The 15675-nt window shown below is 34.7% G+C and overlaps 3 protein-coding genes across 4 annotated transcripts in view; 2 read left to right on the forward strand and 1 right to left on the reverse strand.

Annotated features, from left to right (window-relative positions):
- The first annotated feature begins 591 nt into the window (after positions 1-591).
- LOC132915855 (cytosolic endo-beta-N-acetylglucosaminidase-like) lies at positions 592-4571 on the forward strand. Of its 2 annotated transcripts, none has more exons than XM_060975624.1 (5): positions 592-2264; positions 3046-3418; positions 3560-3925; positions 4006-4180; positions 4261-4571. In XM_060975624.1, the coding sequence occupies exons 2-4, from the start codon at positions 3186-3188 to the stop codon at positions 4136-4138; spliced, it is 732 nt and encodes a 243-aa protein (XP_060831607.1). In that variant the 5' UTR covers positions 592-2264; positions 3046-3185; the 3' UTR covers positions 4139-4180; positions 4261-4571. The 2 variants fall into 2 exon arrangements, with proteins under 2 accessions (XP_060831607.1, XP_060831605.1); XM_060975622.1 differs by having other exon boundaries at positions 3482-3925; positions 4261-4567.
- Positions 4572-12272: 7701 nt separating this feature from the next.
- Positions 12273-15675, reverse strand: part of LOC132915854 (uncharacterized) — a 50294-nt gene continuing 46891 nt past the window's right edge. The window contains exon 2 of the mRNA XM_060975621.1: positions 12273-12664. Coding sequence (XP_060831604.1) covers positions 12303-12664 — 362 coding nt within the window. The 3' untranslated portion in view covers positions 12273-12302. The remainder of the gene's footprint in view (positions 12665-15675) is intronic.
- Positions 13391-15505, forward strand: LOC132915859 (cell surface glycoprotein 1-like). The gene is made up of 2 exons (XM_060975627.1): positions 13391-13887; positions 14947-15505. The coding sequence occupies exons 1-2, from the start codon at positions 13561-13563 to the stop codon at positions 15100-15102; spliced, it is 483 nt and encodes a 160-aa protein (XP_060831610.1). The 5' UTR covers positions 13391-13560; the 3' UTR covers positions 15103-15505.

Consider the following 15675-nt stretch of genomic DNA (forward strand, 5'->3'; position numbering starts at 1 on the left):
CTCATTGCTACATATATATCTATTTAATTAATAGTTATTATTAATATTTGTAATAAAACAATTATCTATACAGGAAGCATAAAAGTTTCAGTAACGATATAGTACATGACATTAGCATTATGTTAGGCATTATTTTACATTAGTTTTGGATTCCCGTTTTCTCGCTTGCATGAAGGAAAAGGATTAGACTCTTGCTTCGTTGGAATTGAAACTTAAATAACTCAGTTTAATATTCCTTTGAAATTACTTAACTTGTGACTTAGAGAGTACACATAGATACCCCCCGACCATTACATTAAACAATTGTACGTCCCTGTTTATAAAATATGTACGTTGTCATTTACTATATAACATTTTGTTCAATCTTAATATCCAACTCAGCGATCTCACACCCACAATGATATACCTTTGCCACTCGAGATATACCGATTACTTGAACGTTATCAGTTTGCTACTAATATTCCCTGCTTTCTGTTCGTTAGCCATAAGCGCGCGTCAATTTGTTCACGCGCCTTGGTCTTTCCTGTAACTCCCGGCTATACGTCGCATTGATTCGTTTTCGCTTCTATTTCCTCAGCAGTCAGTGTAATTAACAACATTGGATTTGTCAAGATGGTTACGGTTATTGGCGATTTTAAAGTAAGATTTCCTCAAGTCCCCGATCAAGGGAACTTGGATGAAGGTGGTCTTATTTGCGCCTTTTGACGTTATATGAGATTTTCTTATTTCACAAGATCTTTACTAAGCAAATCCTTAAGACACGACCTTAAGATTAATCTTCAGTCGCAGTTATGAAATCAAAAGACATCTGAAGACTGTTCTTGAGACGATCTCAAGTATAAGACTGGGCTATGAATATCATCCATAGATTTATATGAAGCAGGTCATATGGGATGCAATTTTGAGCGTGAGAAACCTATCGTTGTATAGGACATAGTAGCAAAGTTCCTTTTGTCAAATATAATATGTGGAAGACAAAGATATTGTAAAAACAAAAGTACCTTTTCGTGTCTTTCGCGTAATTGTTATAGTTAAAGTATCTTCAACTAATTACTTTTTGACATAAATAGGTTAGTATCTTTTTGTAGGGGACGTTGGTACGAATCAATTACTTTATTTAAATCTATATGATTCAATAAAAAAAACGTATTTTGTCATCATATGATTTGCACATGGCCATATACAGAGAAAATTATTATACCAGATTATGTTTCCTTTGAAACTATTCATTTCTTGCCTTAAACATTTTTTCATACAGTGGGTAGTGTTTCAGTAATTTGCATATATTTCTTGAAATCAAACACCCTATATATATTTTAATGTTGGAAGTATAGCTAGAAAGAAAAATATCTGTTCCTTATACTTTTTATTTCGTATTTTCCATTTATTTCTTATTTTCTATCAAATATTATTATATATATGTCGGGTTCTTATTATGATTAGCGTTAGGGTCGTGTAACGAATCTTCGCCTGGGTTGTTCATCATTGTTGTACAATCGAGATAGCGTTTATTATCACAGACATAGATAGTACAAGATTGACAAGTGGCTGCGGTAACTAGACGCTAATGACAATGACCTTAGGTTCGATATGACGAATCCACGGTCCACGAGCTAACTCTTTGTTAAACTGAGAATATATTTTGAAGCACAAAGTAACATTCGCTGTGACGCTCGGTATATACTGCACGTAAAGACGATGTGTAATTCTCCAAGGGCATTCTCTAGGGCATAAGATTTTCACACTGCGCTTCTCTCTTTTCTCTCAACGGAGTCCTAGGCCATCGTACAACGCTCGCATACATACTATGAAGGGGATACATACTTGTGTGTGGTTGTGCTATACGTTCCTTCACTCTCGCACGTACAATACAAATGTACCATATGTGGCTCTTAGTTTGAAAAACCTGTCTACGAAGTAGGAAAGGTGATAAATGATGAAATTTTGTCAACACTGGTAACGAGTCAACAGTTCAGTACTTTCCTCGGAATCTTGAGGGAGAAAAATTACCTAGAGAAAATAATAACAAATTTGTTAAGTTTATTAATATATTCACATAGTAGACCGTAGACGATACATTTTATGTCTCATGAGACATGCGACATGCCGCGAGACCAAGCATAGATTTTCAAATTTTATAGTTGGACATAGATACACAACTGTCTTGTAACTATACTATTATTATCAGTACCAGAAATGCGTTCGGTTGCCGTCGATCGTTTGGTAGCCGACATATTATCTTTGAAGAGAACGCTTTGCATATAGTAAGTATCTATACTAATAAATTGCATGTATGTCTTTAACATTATTATTTTGTATAGTGCTTCTCCCTATAATATATATTAATATATAATATAAAATTTAAAATTTATTTCTGGTGACTTAAAGGACATAAGTATAACTTGTATGGCTTGTGTATGGCTGTGCATTACGTTATTTGCAAATTAATTTAAGTTTTTGGAATTATCGTAATATCAAATGATTATTCTTAGGAAGAAAATTACTCTGTACATGCACATATCTTAAGTTGCTAAAAGTTAAATTACAAAGTTAAATTACATATAATGGATTAATAGTGTAGGATAATTAAAAAGAGTGTCATTTTTTATAAATTACGAAAAAGTTACTTATATCTGAACTAAGAAATGTCATAAATATCATAAAACGGAAGCAGAAGAAATAACATTGAAAGAGAGAATGAGAAAGAGTAATATTTTAAACGTAAAGGTTAGGTGTTAAATTCTACTTAAATCAAATAAAATATTTAATTAAATATAAAAAAAAGTTAAAGTATTTACTTAGTTATGTTTATTCCAAATTGTTTGTTTCGGTATAATTTTTGCAAAATATTAAAGAATATATACTTGCGTAAATAAGAATATTACTTTCAAAGTCGAAACAATCATATAAACATTGATGTAGGAGCATTATAAATTCATAATTTTATTTTGTATACTTTGTTTGATAGAGAAATGAACATCTTTTTGCCCATTAGCAGTTGGTAGATAATGGTATTATATCATGAGACGTAATTTGATTTGCCAGTTCTGTTAGATGGGAACACTATCTGCTTCGCATGTATATACAAGTTTCCGGTGAACCAAAATAAGAAGAGAAACCTTTGTTTGAGTTAATGAATTAAAAACTATTTGAAAGTGATCTGTGGAACAGTATAATTCAGAGAGATGAGGACGGAAGTTACAGAGTCACAACATTTCAAAAACTTAAAAGAATTATTCGATAACGTGGGTAACTTGAAACCATGGCCAGAAATTGGAGAACTACGAGATTCAACTGATTATGTGTACAGTGGTTTAGAAATAAGCGCAGGAAGAACGCGGTTAGAAAAATTGGATAGAGAAGTACATCCGAAAACGTTGCTCTGTCATGATATGAAAGGTGGCTACCTAGAAGACAGGTAATAGAAATCACTATATTTATTAATTCATATATTATACATAATATACCCTTGATTTTTCAGATTTATATATGGATCAGAATCTTATGATTCTTACCTATTTTATCACTGGAGTGTTATTGACACTTTTGTGTATTTTAGTCATCATTTCATAACTGTGCCCCCTTTTGGATGGATTAATGCAGCACATAATCATGGTGTAAAAGTTCTTGGTACTGTAATTACGGAAAGAGAAGGTATCTGGGATGTTATACTTGAATCTCATGAAGAAGTAAGAAGATTTGCAGATGCACTAATACTTGTTGCAAAATTTTATAAGTTTGATGGCTGGTTATTAAATATTGAAAATACCATTAAAAGTGAGCAAGTTAATAATTTAATTTATTTTGTAAAATATCTAACAGAAAATATTCATGAAGCAATTAGAAATTCTGAAATTATATGGTACGATAGCGTAACCAATGAAGGAAAATTAAATTGGCAAAATGAGCTTAACAGTAAAAACATGTAAGCTTATTACACTCTTATACTTTTACAATTGTTTCTGTTTGTAAATTTTATTGAATGTTCTAAGTACAATATTTCAGAGATTTCTTTTTAAACTGCGATGCCATTTACTTGAATTATAACTGGACGAAATCAAAATTGAAAAACAGTTTGGCACTAGCAAAAACTCACAGTCGAGATATTCATGATATATATGTAGGAGTTGATGTTTGAGGTAGAGGTTGTTCTGGCGGTGGTGGATTTAATTCATCATATGTAATTACAATATTACTTATTTTATTGTAGCATATAATATAATATCGGTTAATATTTCATTAAACCATTATAATCTACAGGCTTTACAAAGAATACGACACGAAGGACTTTCTGTTGCACTTTTTGGTCCAGGTTGGACTCACGAATTTTTCGGATCTAAGACATTCCAAGAAGTAGAAGATCTATTTTGGGCACAGTTGTTTCCTTATTTATATGTTCATGTACCTATCTACGAAGAAGAAGTATTTAAAACATCATTTTGCCGTGGCAGTGGTAGCATGTATTATCGCTGTGGTCAGGTATGTCAAATTTTGACAAACACATTATTTTTAACAAACTGAATTTATCGTAAAAGATATAACTTAAAAAACACGAAATTGGCACCCTGCTGAGGGTAGCCACCCACATGCTATATTTATTTTTATTTTATTTTTTTTATTACCAATGAGATATAACACTTTACCAAATGTCCTTCATGACAAATTGTAAAAACCAAAATAAACCATATATAAAAAAAAAAAAAAAAAAAAAACTGAATTTATCACATGAATATATTATAACTGAGATGCACATAGTTTATGCAGGCACTATATGAAAGGGATGGAAAAAGATTTAAACACAAACCATTTTACAATTTATCCCTGCAAAATCCACAAATTTCAGTACCTATACCGCACATGAAATTTACATCATCGCCTCAACTTCCAGAACCGAAAAGTGAAAACGATCGAAGTGAGTGTTCAAAAGAACCGATACAATATGTTTATGAAACGAGGAAGAATGTTATTCGAGTATTAAAAAATGTTGTAAATATTGAAAATAAAATGCCAATGCATCGAACTGTCAGAATTTGATATCTTTGTCCACGGGGATAAGACCACTGAGACAACAGTAACAACATAGAGATCGTCCTCCAGACCATAAATAATAATAATCTTTAAAATTGCTACAAGACAAACACCGAATCTTCCGCACCTTAAATCGGCTGAAGAAGCTCTTCGGTACTCTATGTTACTCTATCCCATCGGTCATCGAACACGGCAAGGGATATAGAGCCATAAAAATGCTTATCAGTAAGGCCTCTGATAGATCCCGAGTTCTCTGCACTCAGAGAATTAAAGATTCCAAAACCACGTTTCCGCAAGTAAGACGAATGCTATACCTCTTGATCGGCGCCCTCAAATTTTCTTCGGACGATTCTCACCGTCTTCCATAGTTGAATAACCTCCTCGTATGACAGAACAGAAGATACATCGTTACTGGTACCAAGTCGACAAATAAGTCCACTTCGTGACGTCTCCGGTACCGCCGGCTTCCCAGAATTTACTAGTAACGCGATGACATGCCAAGAATAAGAATAAACGTCTACGCAACACGTGCTTCTGTTATTCACGATCTTGTGTCGTTTCTTCCTTTCAAGTTATAAACTGTTCTTTGTACAGGTCTTTAATTAGTATTGTGCTTGCGTGCTATTTCATCACTTCAAACTTGTTAAACTTTTATCACTCGTTCCAACAGCATTTGTTATTTGTATGTAGCGAAGCATTCTTTATCCGGTCTCCTTTCTACCGCGCGAAAAGTTTCGTGAATCCCACAAGACTACTGGGGACAAATTTTGGAAGTGTGCGCCGAAATGTGTATGATGATCTTCTCAGATTCCCAAATTTCATAATCTTGAAAATGCAGATTTTCGTTGAGCCGCTGGAACAGGGTCTGTACCTTCACCTGAGGAAACAGGGCTAGTAACCGCTCCGGCTCCGATGTCTCAGAGAATTATTTCACATCGGTAGATTCGTTAACGATTCAATTTAAGTTGCTGAATGGGATAGGTTATCAGGCTTCGATATCTTCAACGCAGTACCAATATAGCTATAGCTCCCGCAAAGATGCACATTCTTCTTCTCCTTGATGCTCAATGATCTCTGATACCAGCATACTTTTCTAAGATATGGAAGATGGGGAAAGTAGTTCCCTTGCTGGGGAAGAATAAGAACAAACCAACAAACCAAATCCAGCCAGGTACAGATCAACGAGTTAGCTGTTTGCAGAGTATCCATTAGTAAGGTCTTTGAGAGTGTGATACAGGTAGTCTCCTTGTATCTTTAACGGGTACCCTTACCTCGAGTAGAAACTCATACAGGGCCCGGGTCCCCGGACAGGACCAATCGGGGTCGGGATCACGCTCGACCGACGCACAAGGCACCCAGTGCACTTGCTTCCTTTATTAGCTAGGCCTGGCAGGGGCTTTCGCTCGTCTAAGGTAAAACGGGGCCACCTTCCCTTAGGCCCTACCGTCTCCCGGGACGGTTCCGAAGCAGTTGGTACGCTGCTCACCCGCCGGCGTAACCGTTTCCGGAGTACGAGCGGGGAGGCTCGCACCCGGGGGACCGGCCGCCTAACCAGCATTCGGCTATGAACCACGCCACCACGAGTCCATACCCAGTTTCGGACGAGCAGAGGGGTCGCTACTCCCTCCGGGCTAATACTCATCCTGCCCGTGGTACCAGTTTATGTCACTGGTGGGACCACCGTGTGGATGTACGGCCACGTCACTGCTAGCACCTGCGACCTGCTAACAGGGCTCTCAACAGATCAAGAAGGGACGCTCGCAAGCGGGGACCTGCGACACTTTTGTGCCCAGGGATATATCCCGGCGGTCCCCTCATTCGTGTCAGGATCGTGGGTGCGCTACTACCCATGACCGCGTAGAGAGAGCATGGCCGCACTTAAGCGCACGCATACTCCCGGCGATCATCCTTGTGGAGTACATAGGGACTCACGTAAGCGGAACGCTTGTTCCGACGGTCCCCCTGGCTGCGGGAACGTGGGTTTGCCAGCCCCCATAGGCTCACGCCCTCCCTGCGTGTAGAATGTGATACAGAGACTCATACCGTTTCATTGTAAAGAGGCTGCCATTCCTCCCGATCAGCAATTTGGCTTCCGGGTCAAATACAGTAAGGTCCACGCCATAATAAAATTCGTGACAGGCGTCTGCTGGTAGCAAAACTCTACTCATAGTCCTGGAAAGGGATTTTGACATGTTTCGATCGAGCGGTTTGCTATAAAAGCTGATACGATACGGTTTCTTTAAACATGCAGTTCAGGTGATTTGGTCCACAATCTTCGAAATGTGTCTCATTGGATGTCAAGCTCGAATATCGTCTTCGGAGTGAATAACGGTCTGCAACAGGGAACGTTCAACACCTCCATCCTGTTCAATTTGTATTTTAGTCGTGCTTCGAGCCTCTTCCATCTGAATAGCGACTTTAACCTATGCGCGTTAGTATTTGCCAATGGCCTCCTCATTTACGCGACGGGAATGTATTCATCCAAAATTAATTCCAAGCTACAGGAAATTTTCGATCGAATTATGGTTTGCTGTGGTAACTGAAAGTTCCGTACATTCTCGCTGATTTCTTATCACCGGCAATAGCCCCTATCCGTTCCGCATAAGAAAATGGTCAAATATCCCGGTATATATTTGTATTGCAAATTACAGATTACACAGCACGTTAAGACGCAAATGTAAAATAAATCAGAAAAGACTATTATAGCAAATAAAGGTTCGGTCCTCTCAAAGCATCTCTGCGTGAAATGTAGCAAATTGGGGCAAATCGGAATGAGATATGAGAAATGCACTGTTTACACAAATATTAAACGTTGCTATTTTATCGTTTGTTTGCAAAGGTGTATCTGAAATGACTGGCATTTCCTTGAGTCCAATTCGCGTTAGCTTTTCCTTCTGACATGCATCGCAATTTTTGATACAAGTCTCTACCCTTTCCATTAATCCTGGTATTTTCTATTTTTCTTCAATTCTTTGATAAGTTTTTTGTACTCCCAGGTGTCCTATAGTTTCGTTATGGTTTTCACATAGAATTGTATCTACTTCTTCTTCTGTCGACTCTTTTATTGGTTCCCATGCAAAACTTAATCTTTTGTATGTATCATTGAAATAAAGAATTATGAGTTTCAACTGAATTTTTACAATTTACCGACCAAGCCGTACAAATATACTGTGATATAGCTTGTGAAACTGTGTGACCATATGTTCCGAAATCTCTGCGATACAATGTATTTGATTCGTTACACGGGCTTTCCCATCCAGGGATACGCACCACGCAAAATTTGGTGACGACGCGTTTCGTTTGGCCGTCGATAAACAAGCATTGTCGAAACAGGGCACGGCAATGTATCCCCTGCCAGCGATGTAAGGTCACCAGGCACATATCCACGCCCGTTGTAACATTCAAAAAACATATTAACCAATCAACAATATACACAGAGACATTATCGTGATGCAATACCACGTTTTGGCGTACCCTCGAAAATAAGAACCGATCAAGGACGTCAATGTGAATCAAAACTATTCGACGAATTATGCAAGCTGTTCGGCATCAAATACCATTGTAATGGTTTTCTACTGCTTTCCTTTTCAATAATGAATATCATCTGTTCCTTTTGAAAAGGTTAAACTGTTAATATGACTTCAAACATGGTATACCTTGCTCCATATCACATTGATATATAGAAATATATAGCAATATAAAAAAATTGAGATTTTAGATAATTTTGTTCTTATAACACTTGGTATAGTATTAACATCATGCACAATACTGAACACAATAGAATCTAGTTAATTAATATAAATACTGAAGTATTTATATATAAAATTAAACAAGCATGAAATTTGTCTTTTGCATTTGAAATTTGTAAATAATAATTAGGAAAGGTAATGAATAAATGGAATTCATCACCTTTTTTAAATGGAATAGCGCATTCTACAATTAAGAGTGGATAAAAGAAACGGACTTACCGTGGCAGCATGGCGAAGAATTTATAAAGTCTTGACTTGCTCAGAAATCAATTTCAATCAGTAGACTCTTCAAATAATTTCCTAAAATATTATAGTCAATTAGAAGAATGAAGTAACTGTCGAAGTAAGAGCTTGAAGAAAACTAATATTAAAAGAAACAGAAATAAGGGAAGATTTGCATGCGAAAGGATGCGTAAGTGTTCATTGACAAAAATCAAATTAACTGATAATATAATTAAAAAGTGAGAAAAAAATATCGTCCCGTTCATGTCAGGGGCATAAATGCGGGATTTTTCATCTAATTGTTTCTGTATGAACTGAAGTATCCATTGAATGTCTCCCTTTCCTCTTAATTTTATGTGACGATGACATATATAAAGTCGATTACAAAGATGTTGGGTCACCAGCATAATTTTGTCTTTTAAGCTCTATATTTTGAGTAAGTGTGCAATTATATAGAAAAATGTATTGAAGTATGTTAGAGTATAATATAGAAAATCTATGAATACCAAAACGACTGATTTATTACATATGTTTCAAGAAACATCAGAAAAATGCAAAATTTTATATCACAAAAATTTGAGGCATTTTATTACTTTGTTACAAAGTAAAAGTTATGCCTCCGGTATAATTCTTTAGTATTTCGTTAGATATTCTTTATTTTTAATTATTTCTCTTAAACGATTGATATGTATAAGTTACTTTTGTGTGTGTGTGTGTGTGTGTGTGTGTGTGTGTGTGTGTGCGCGCGCGCGTGTAATTGTGTGTGTAGAAATATACTATAAACAAAAGATAAGAGTTAGATTTCATTTGAATCATTGTACCTGTCGCTATAAGGCTGCCGGCAACTAATTCCGACGCGTACGTTGTCACAGACGCACAATTATAGGCAGAATTCACTGAAGCGGTCTCGACAACTTTTTGCGCATATTGGGGAAACTATGGCCAAACGGCAATTATATATATAGACAAAAGTTATACAAAAAGTTAATTTCTATAACATATTCAGAAATCATCGAAATCAGTAAAGTGGAAATCTTTGAAGGTATTTTCCGAGATATTATTAAAAATACTTTCGATAGTGTACATTGAACTTTGCCAATATAAACGTTACTAATATAACCGTCTTAAAGCAATATTACGATACGTTAAACACTGTATGTAATTAAATAAACAAAACAGTGTACCGCCTAAATCTTTCTCACGTTAAACTAAACTTTAGTAACTACTAACTAGTAACTAAACTTTATGCAAGTTATGTCAGACTTCAAAAATACACAACCAATGCATGCTTTTGAACCAATGGATTCCTAAACATAAAATCGTTATATTTCGTCTTTATCCATCGAGTACTACCAAAAAACATAAAAAATGTTTGCAAGAAGGCGATGATCTGAAAGCGATATTGCACTGCACGCTACCAAGTGTAAATCTGTATAATACGGAAGTAGAATCTAAAACATTCCTTAAGTGAGCAAAGTTTCAATAACCGCTTTTACGTAGGATATCCTGTAGTAACGAAACCAATATCGCTATTGTGTTATATTCGTCGTTAAGTATAAATAGTACGAATATAACCCCTTTCTGTTTCTGGTTCTTTTTAATATGTGGACTTTTCAAAATGGCTTTTAACACTGTTAAGCTCGAATTATAGTTTTACTCAACGAATACTTAAATCTTTAATGGAAAATACGAAGAGGATAATCTTGCAACTCTTGAATACAGTTCTACAGAAGAAGAGATACTTTTAAGCTATTAACCAAGTATAGTGGTATAACATTCTAGCAGTGTATAACAATATACTGCCAGAGGATCAAGCATGATTCGAAACTAACAAATTCTGCGACTACAATATTTCTAGTGCTGGAGATTAAGATAACAGGAATAATGGTGAAACGAAAGCACACTATTATTGGACTCAATACTTTATAGATGTGTATTTTGCAGACAATGTAATGAGAAGGTCAGGAAACTTAATACATTTACATGGTAAAGGCGGCATATTTTAAAGTTATTGTATGCAAAACCTCCTTGAAAAGATAGATAAGCTAAAAATATTAATATAGAGCAAAAAGGAAGAAAATAGAGAAATAAGAATGAAATAAATGAAATTCAATGAAGGAGGTAGCGCCTATTAGCAGACCACCACTGGGATCTCGGTTGTTGTTGTTCCATCGAACTATTATGTTCACAACAGGTGTCCACAAGTTTCGAATGCTTTCTGCACAAAGGATTGGGATTATATATAATATATGTGTGGCAGTTTTTTTTTTTTTTTTTTTTTTTTTTTAATATAACATTAGATTGATATAAATTATTTCATAACGCTGATTAGTATTTTTGCATTAAATTTCAAAATTTCAAAATTTCAAAATTTCAAAGTCGTTACGTCATTTTATTGTTTTTCTTAAATTAAGTAACTTTAAATTGTAACTTTTTTCATTGATTCTTTACAGTCGCATCTACCACTATAACAACTTATTAGCCACTTAGTTGAGATCATGGAGTTTTATCATTTTTGGGAAAGATTGATCCGTTGTAAAAATTTCAGCAATTACGTTTGATTAAAAGTTTGCAAGCGTTAGAATATTTTTTGTATTAATTCAAAGGGAAAAGACAAATTCTTTATTCGACAACTTTTGTATTTCCGATTTTAATGTTTTAAGAAGTAAGCAAATGTTGCATGATAAAACATGTATCTTAGTATTATTGTTATCTTAACAAATAGATAAATTTTCCACGATGAAATATACATTCCAATATATTATTATTATACTTATATAACTCTATATACGATTTACTTTTATATATTAAAACTTAATTGAATCATATTTTAATTGTTATCATGCTAAAACACATTATAATATAAATCGATTTTAATGTTTCTCAGGTTTGATTACCTTGGTCTTCACAGTTCTACTGACGCCCTATAAGTCTCTCGGCCAGAGTTTGCAGATGTGCGCAGACGGAGTTGCCAGTTTGACAGGACTTGCTGGTATTGTTGATGCGTTGATGACGCCGCGCAACAGATTTTCCGGCTTTTCCATGGCTTTCCTTGTATTCGACCTCGCTGCCTTTGGCCTTTCGTTTACATCTCTATCTGTGATCGTCGTTCGTATTTCCACAAACGTAGGGATGCCACTGGATGGTGACAAGTCTAATTCGGTACGTATTGTCCTCTCCAACATTTATTTGATCGTTACTTCAATACTTGTTATTTACTATATAAATAATTGTATAGATTATTAAATAATGAAGAATTTAACTGAAGGAAAAGAAAACAAAAGTAACGTAGAAAAATAGTAATTAACATTTCAGTAGTGCAACATAGTGTTCAGCAGAGAAAAAGAAATAGGAAAGGACAGTACCGGTGAAAGTACAGACAATACGTACCGAATTAGACTTGTCACCATCCAGTGGCATCCCTACGTTTGTGGAAATACGAACGACGATCACAGATAGAGATGTAAACGAAAGGCCAAAGGCAGCGAGGTCGAATACAAGGAAAGCCATGGTAAAGCCGGAAAATCTGTTGCGCGGCGTCATCAACGCATCAACAATACCAGCAAGTCCTGTCAAACTGGCAACTCCGTCTGCGCACATCTGCAAACTCTGGCCGAGAGACTTATAGGGCGTCAGTAGAACTGTGAAGACCAAGGTAATCAAACCTGAGAAACATTAAAATCGATTTATATTATAATGTGTTTTAGCATGATAACAATTAAAATATGATTCAATTAAGTTTTAATATATAAAAGTAAATCGTATATAGAGTTATATAAGTATAATAATAATATATTGGAATGTATATTTCATCGTGGAAAATTTATCTATTTGTTAAGATAACAATAATACTAAGATACATGTTTTATCATGCAACATTTGCTTACTTCTTAAAACATTAAAATCGGAAATACAAAAGTTGTCGAATAAAGAATTTGTCTTTTCCCTTTGAATTAATACAAAAAATGTTCTAACGCTTGCAAACTTTTAATCAAACGTAATTGCTGAAATTTTTACAACGGATCAATCTTTCCCAAAAATGATAAAACTCTATGATCTCAACTAAGTGGCTAATAAGTTGTTATAGTGATAGATGCGACTGTAAAGAATCAATGAAAAAAGTTACAATTTAAAGTTACTTAATTTAAGAAAAACAATAAAATGACGTAACGATTTTGAAATTTTGAAATTTTGAAATTTTGAAATTTAATGCAAAAATACTAATCAGCGTTATGAAATAATTTATATCAATCTAATGTTATACTAAAAAAAAAAAAAAAAAAAAAAAAAAAAAACTGCCACACATATATTATATATAATCCCAATCCTTTGTGCAGAAAGCATTCGAAACTTGTGTACACCTGTTGTGAACATAATAGTTCGATGGAACAACAACAACCAAGATCCCAGTGGTGGTCTGCTAATAGGCGCTAATAGGCGAAGCTATAGCTGGTTCGTGTTAATCCTTAGCATCAGTGAGGTATTGGCAGACTTCATCCTGGTACTGTTTAGCTGCCACTTTTATGTAACTTTGCATCGGAGGGTGCACAGCTGTTTCCAAATGGAGACAATCGACGACGTAGTAAACAATGACGAAATCGAGATGCATGACGTGGTCCAGCACAGCGAGATGCCGGGTATTCAACCGCCTTGCTTGGTGCAGCCGCTTATGCAGGTGAGGCCGAATCCTCTCCCACGACCCTTCTCGGCTACTTACGGCTCGACCTTACTTAAATCGACGCTCATCGCTGAACCGACGCCCAGCGATGATCTGACGCCCAGCGATGAACTGACGTCCAGCGATGAACCGATGCCCATGGCTCGACCATCTCGTAGAACTTCCGCTATTATATCACGAAGCTGGCAATACCCTCATCCATTGCACGAAGTAGGTATTTCATTCGTCATCCTTCACGCTAGAAGATAAGTATCGCCGTGTAAAAATAGCCATCAGTATCTTTGACATCGATTTCTGCCGTTTCCCTTTCCATATATAATTATATGCGTAACCACGGAAAAAATTCTTGAACCGTTCTTGTCGCTCCTAATTGCTCTTTCGAAATCTTTTTTGGCAGATTTCAATATTTGTGAAAACGAAACGTAGCGAATTCTATTTCTTAAGATTCCTTTTGTACTTGATTTGATACGTAAGTGTTCTTAAGATTGTTGAAATTCCATGGAAAATGGTTAATCCCCTACTTACTGTGGCTATTTCATACGACTCGTATGTCATTTAAACGTTTCATTTAAAAATGAGAGTATGTGTCAATACTTGTCATGGCCATTGTATTTATTTGAATTCATTGAGAAAATAATTGTCATATAATTAAACCATCAGATTTAATAGAGGTGAAATTCATTTAAGAGATATGTCACTTCAAAATTTTTCTTGTATCTTCTTCGAAACTACAATGCTCTCTGATCCAGCTATCGCGAAATTTCTAGAACTATACATCAAATTTTCATCAAATTTTATTCTGCATAATTTACTATTATTTTTGCAATTTAAAGCTTTATATCTTCGGAAGAAATTCAAAACCAATAATGTAATGGCACAAACTCTCCTATCCTACCATACTACCATTATATTTATTATTTCTTAAAAACAGACCAATGAAAATAACATACAAAATTGTTGTATTTTCATTACTGCAAGGAATAAGAATAGGCACATAGAATTGTCATTTACAAATCAATTCAGTTAATCAGTTAACTATTTAGTATTTTTTGATCTTTTAAATAATTAAATATAAAAACAAAAATATATGTGGAATGAATATAAGTTTTGGAAATATACTTATTATACACATATATTTACAGAAAAAATTTCTTTAAAAGAAAATTAATTTAGATAGAATATCATTTCATATATTATCATTTATATTCTTTAACGATAGTTAAAGGAATAATGAATAATGGTATTTAATTTTACATTCGACCCAAACAGAGATTTCAACAACGTACCAGACGGCCGATAATGAGAATGCCGACTATCGGCGAAGAAGAGGAGCACCATATACACTTGTATAATGGTATCGACGGTACAGCGGCAGAAGACTTTGTGCTGATATTGATTGCACCCGGCCGACAGTGGGACAATTAATTTCCGATAATGAAATGTATTTAAAACATTGTTAAACACTGTATCAATTTCTATCATGTTGCAATTGTTCTCTATTGTATCTATTGTTATGTATCATATCCCTTAATTGATTTTCAAAATTCTTCTTTCATTAACGTATCTAAATTTGGTTGATCTAGTATTAAAAGTAGAAAGTTTTTATCATTTCAATTATCAACGCTTTGAAAATTTGTTAGACAATTGTTGTTGTTACACATAGATACATAGAATAGATATATAGATACATGTCGTGTTACTCGATGTATAGATATGATTATATTTAATAAGTAAGATTTAAAAGTTAGTAAATTTATATATTTTTTCTGTTGTTTATCATGTAGCTCTGTGTATTTGTTGTGAAATAAATTCCAAATATAAACTATAATTGTGATATTTCTCGCCAGTCACTATAGGTTCTTACCAGTAATAGCATTTCTTTGTTTAATTAATGAATATATTATGATTTATTTCTTTGCAATATCATAAACAGCATAAGTTAACTTAAGGAAATTGTATTTTCGTCCAGTCGCGGGGAGACGCGTTCGCTTTGAGACG

Source organism: Bombus pascuorum, unplaced genomic scaffold (genome assembly GCF_905332965.1).
Source record: "Bombus pascuorum unplaced genomic scaffold, iyBomPasc1.1, whole genome shotgun sequence".
NCBI classification, from domain to species: Eukaryota; Metazoa; Arthropoda; class Insecta; order Hymenoptera; family Apidae; genus Bombus; species Bombus pascuorum.

Excerpts from the sequence above, each read along its gene's own strand:
- LOC132915859 (XM_060975627.1), top strand. The coding sequence starts at position 13,561 with ATGGAGACAATCGACGACGTAGTAAACAATGACGAAATCGAGATGCAT. Across the intron at positions 13,888-14,946 it reads ACCCTCATCCATTGCACGAA|AGATTTCAACAACGTACCAG; the intron begins GTAGGTATTTCA and ends CGACCCAAACAG.
- LOC132915855 (XM_060975622.1), top strand. The coding sequence starts at position 3,186 with ATGAGGACGGAAGTTACAGAGTCACAACATTTCAAAAACTTAAAAGAA. Across the intron at positions 3,419-3,481 it reads GGTGGCTACCTAGAAGACAG|ATTTATATATGGATCAGAAT; the intron begins GTAATAGAAATC and ends TTGATTTTTCAG. Across the intron at positions 3,926-4,005 it reads GAGCTTAACAGTAAAAACAT|AGATTTCTTTTTAAACTGCG; the intron begins GTAAGCTTATTA and ends ACAATATTTCAG.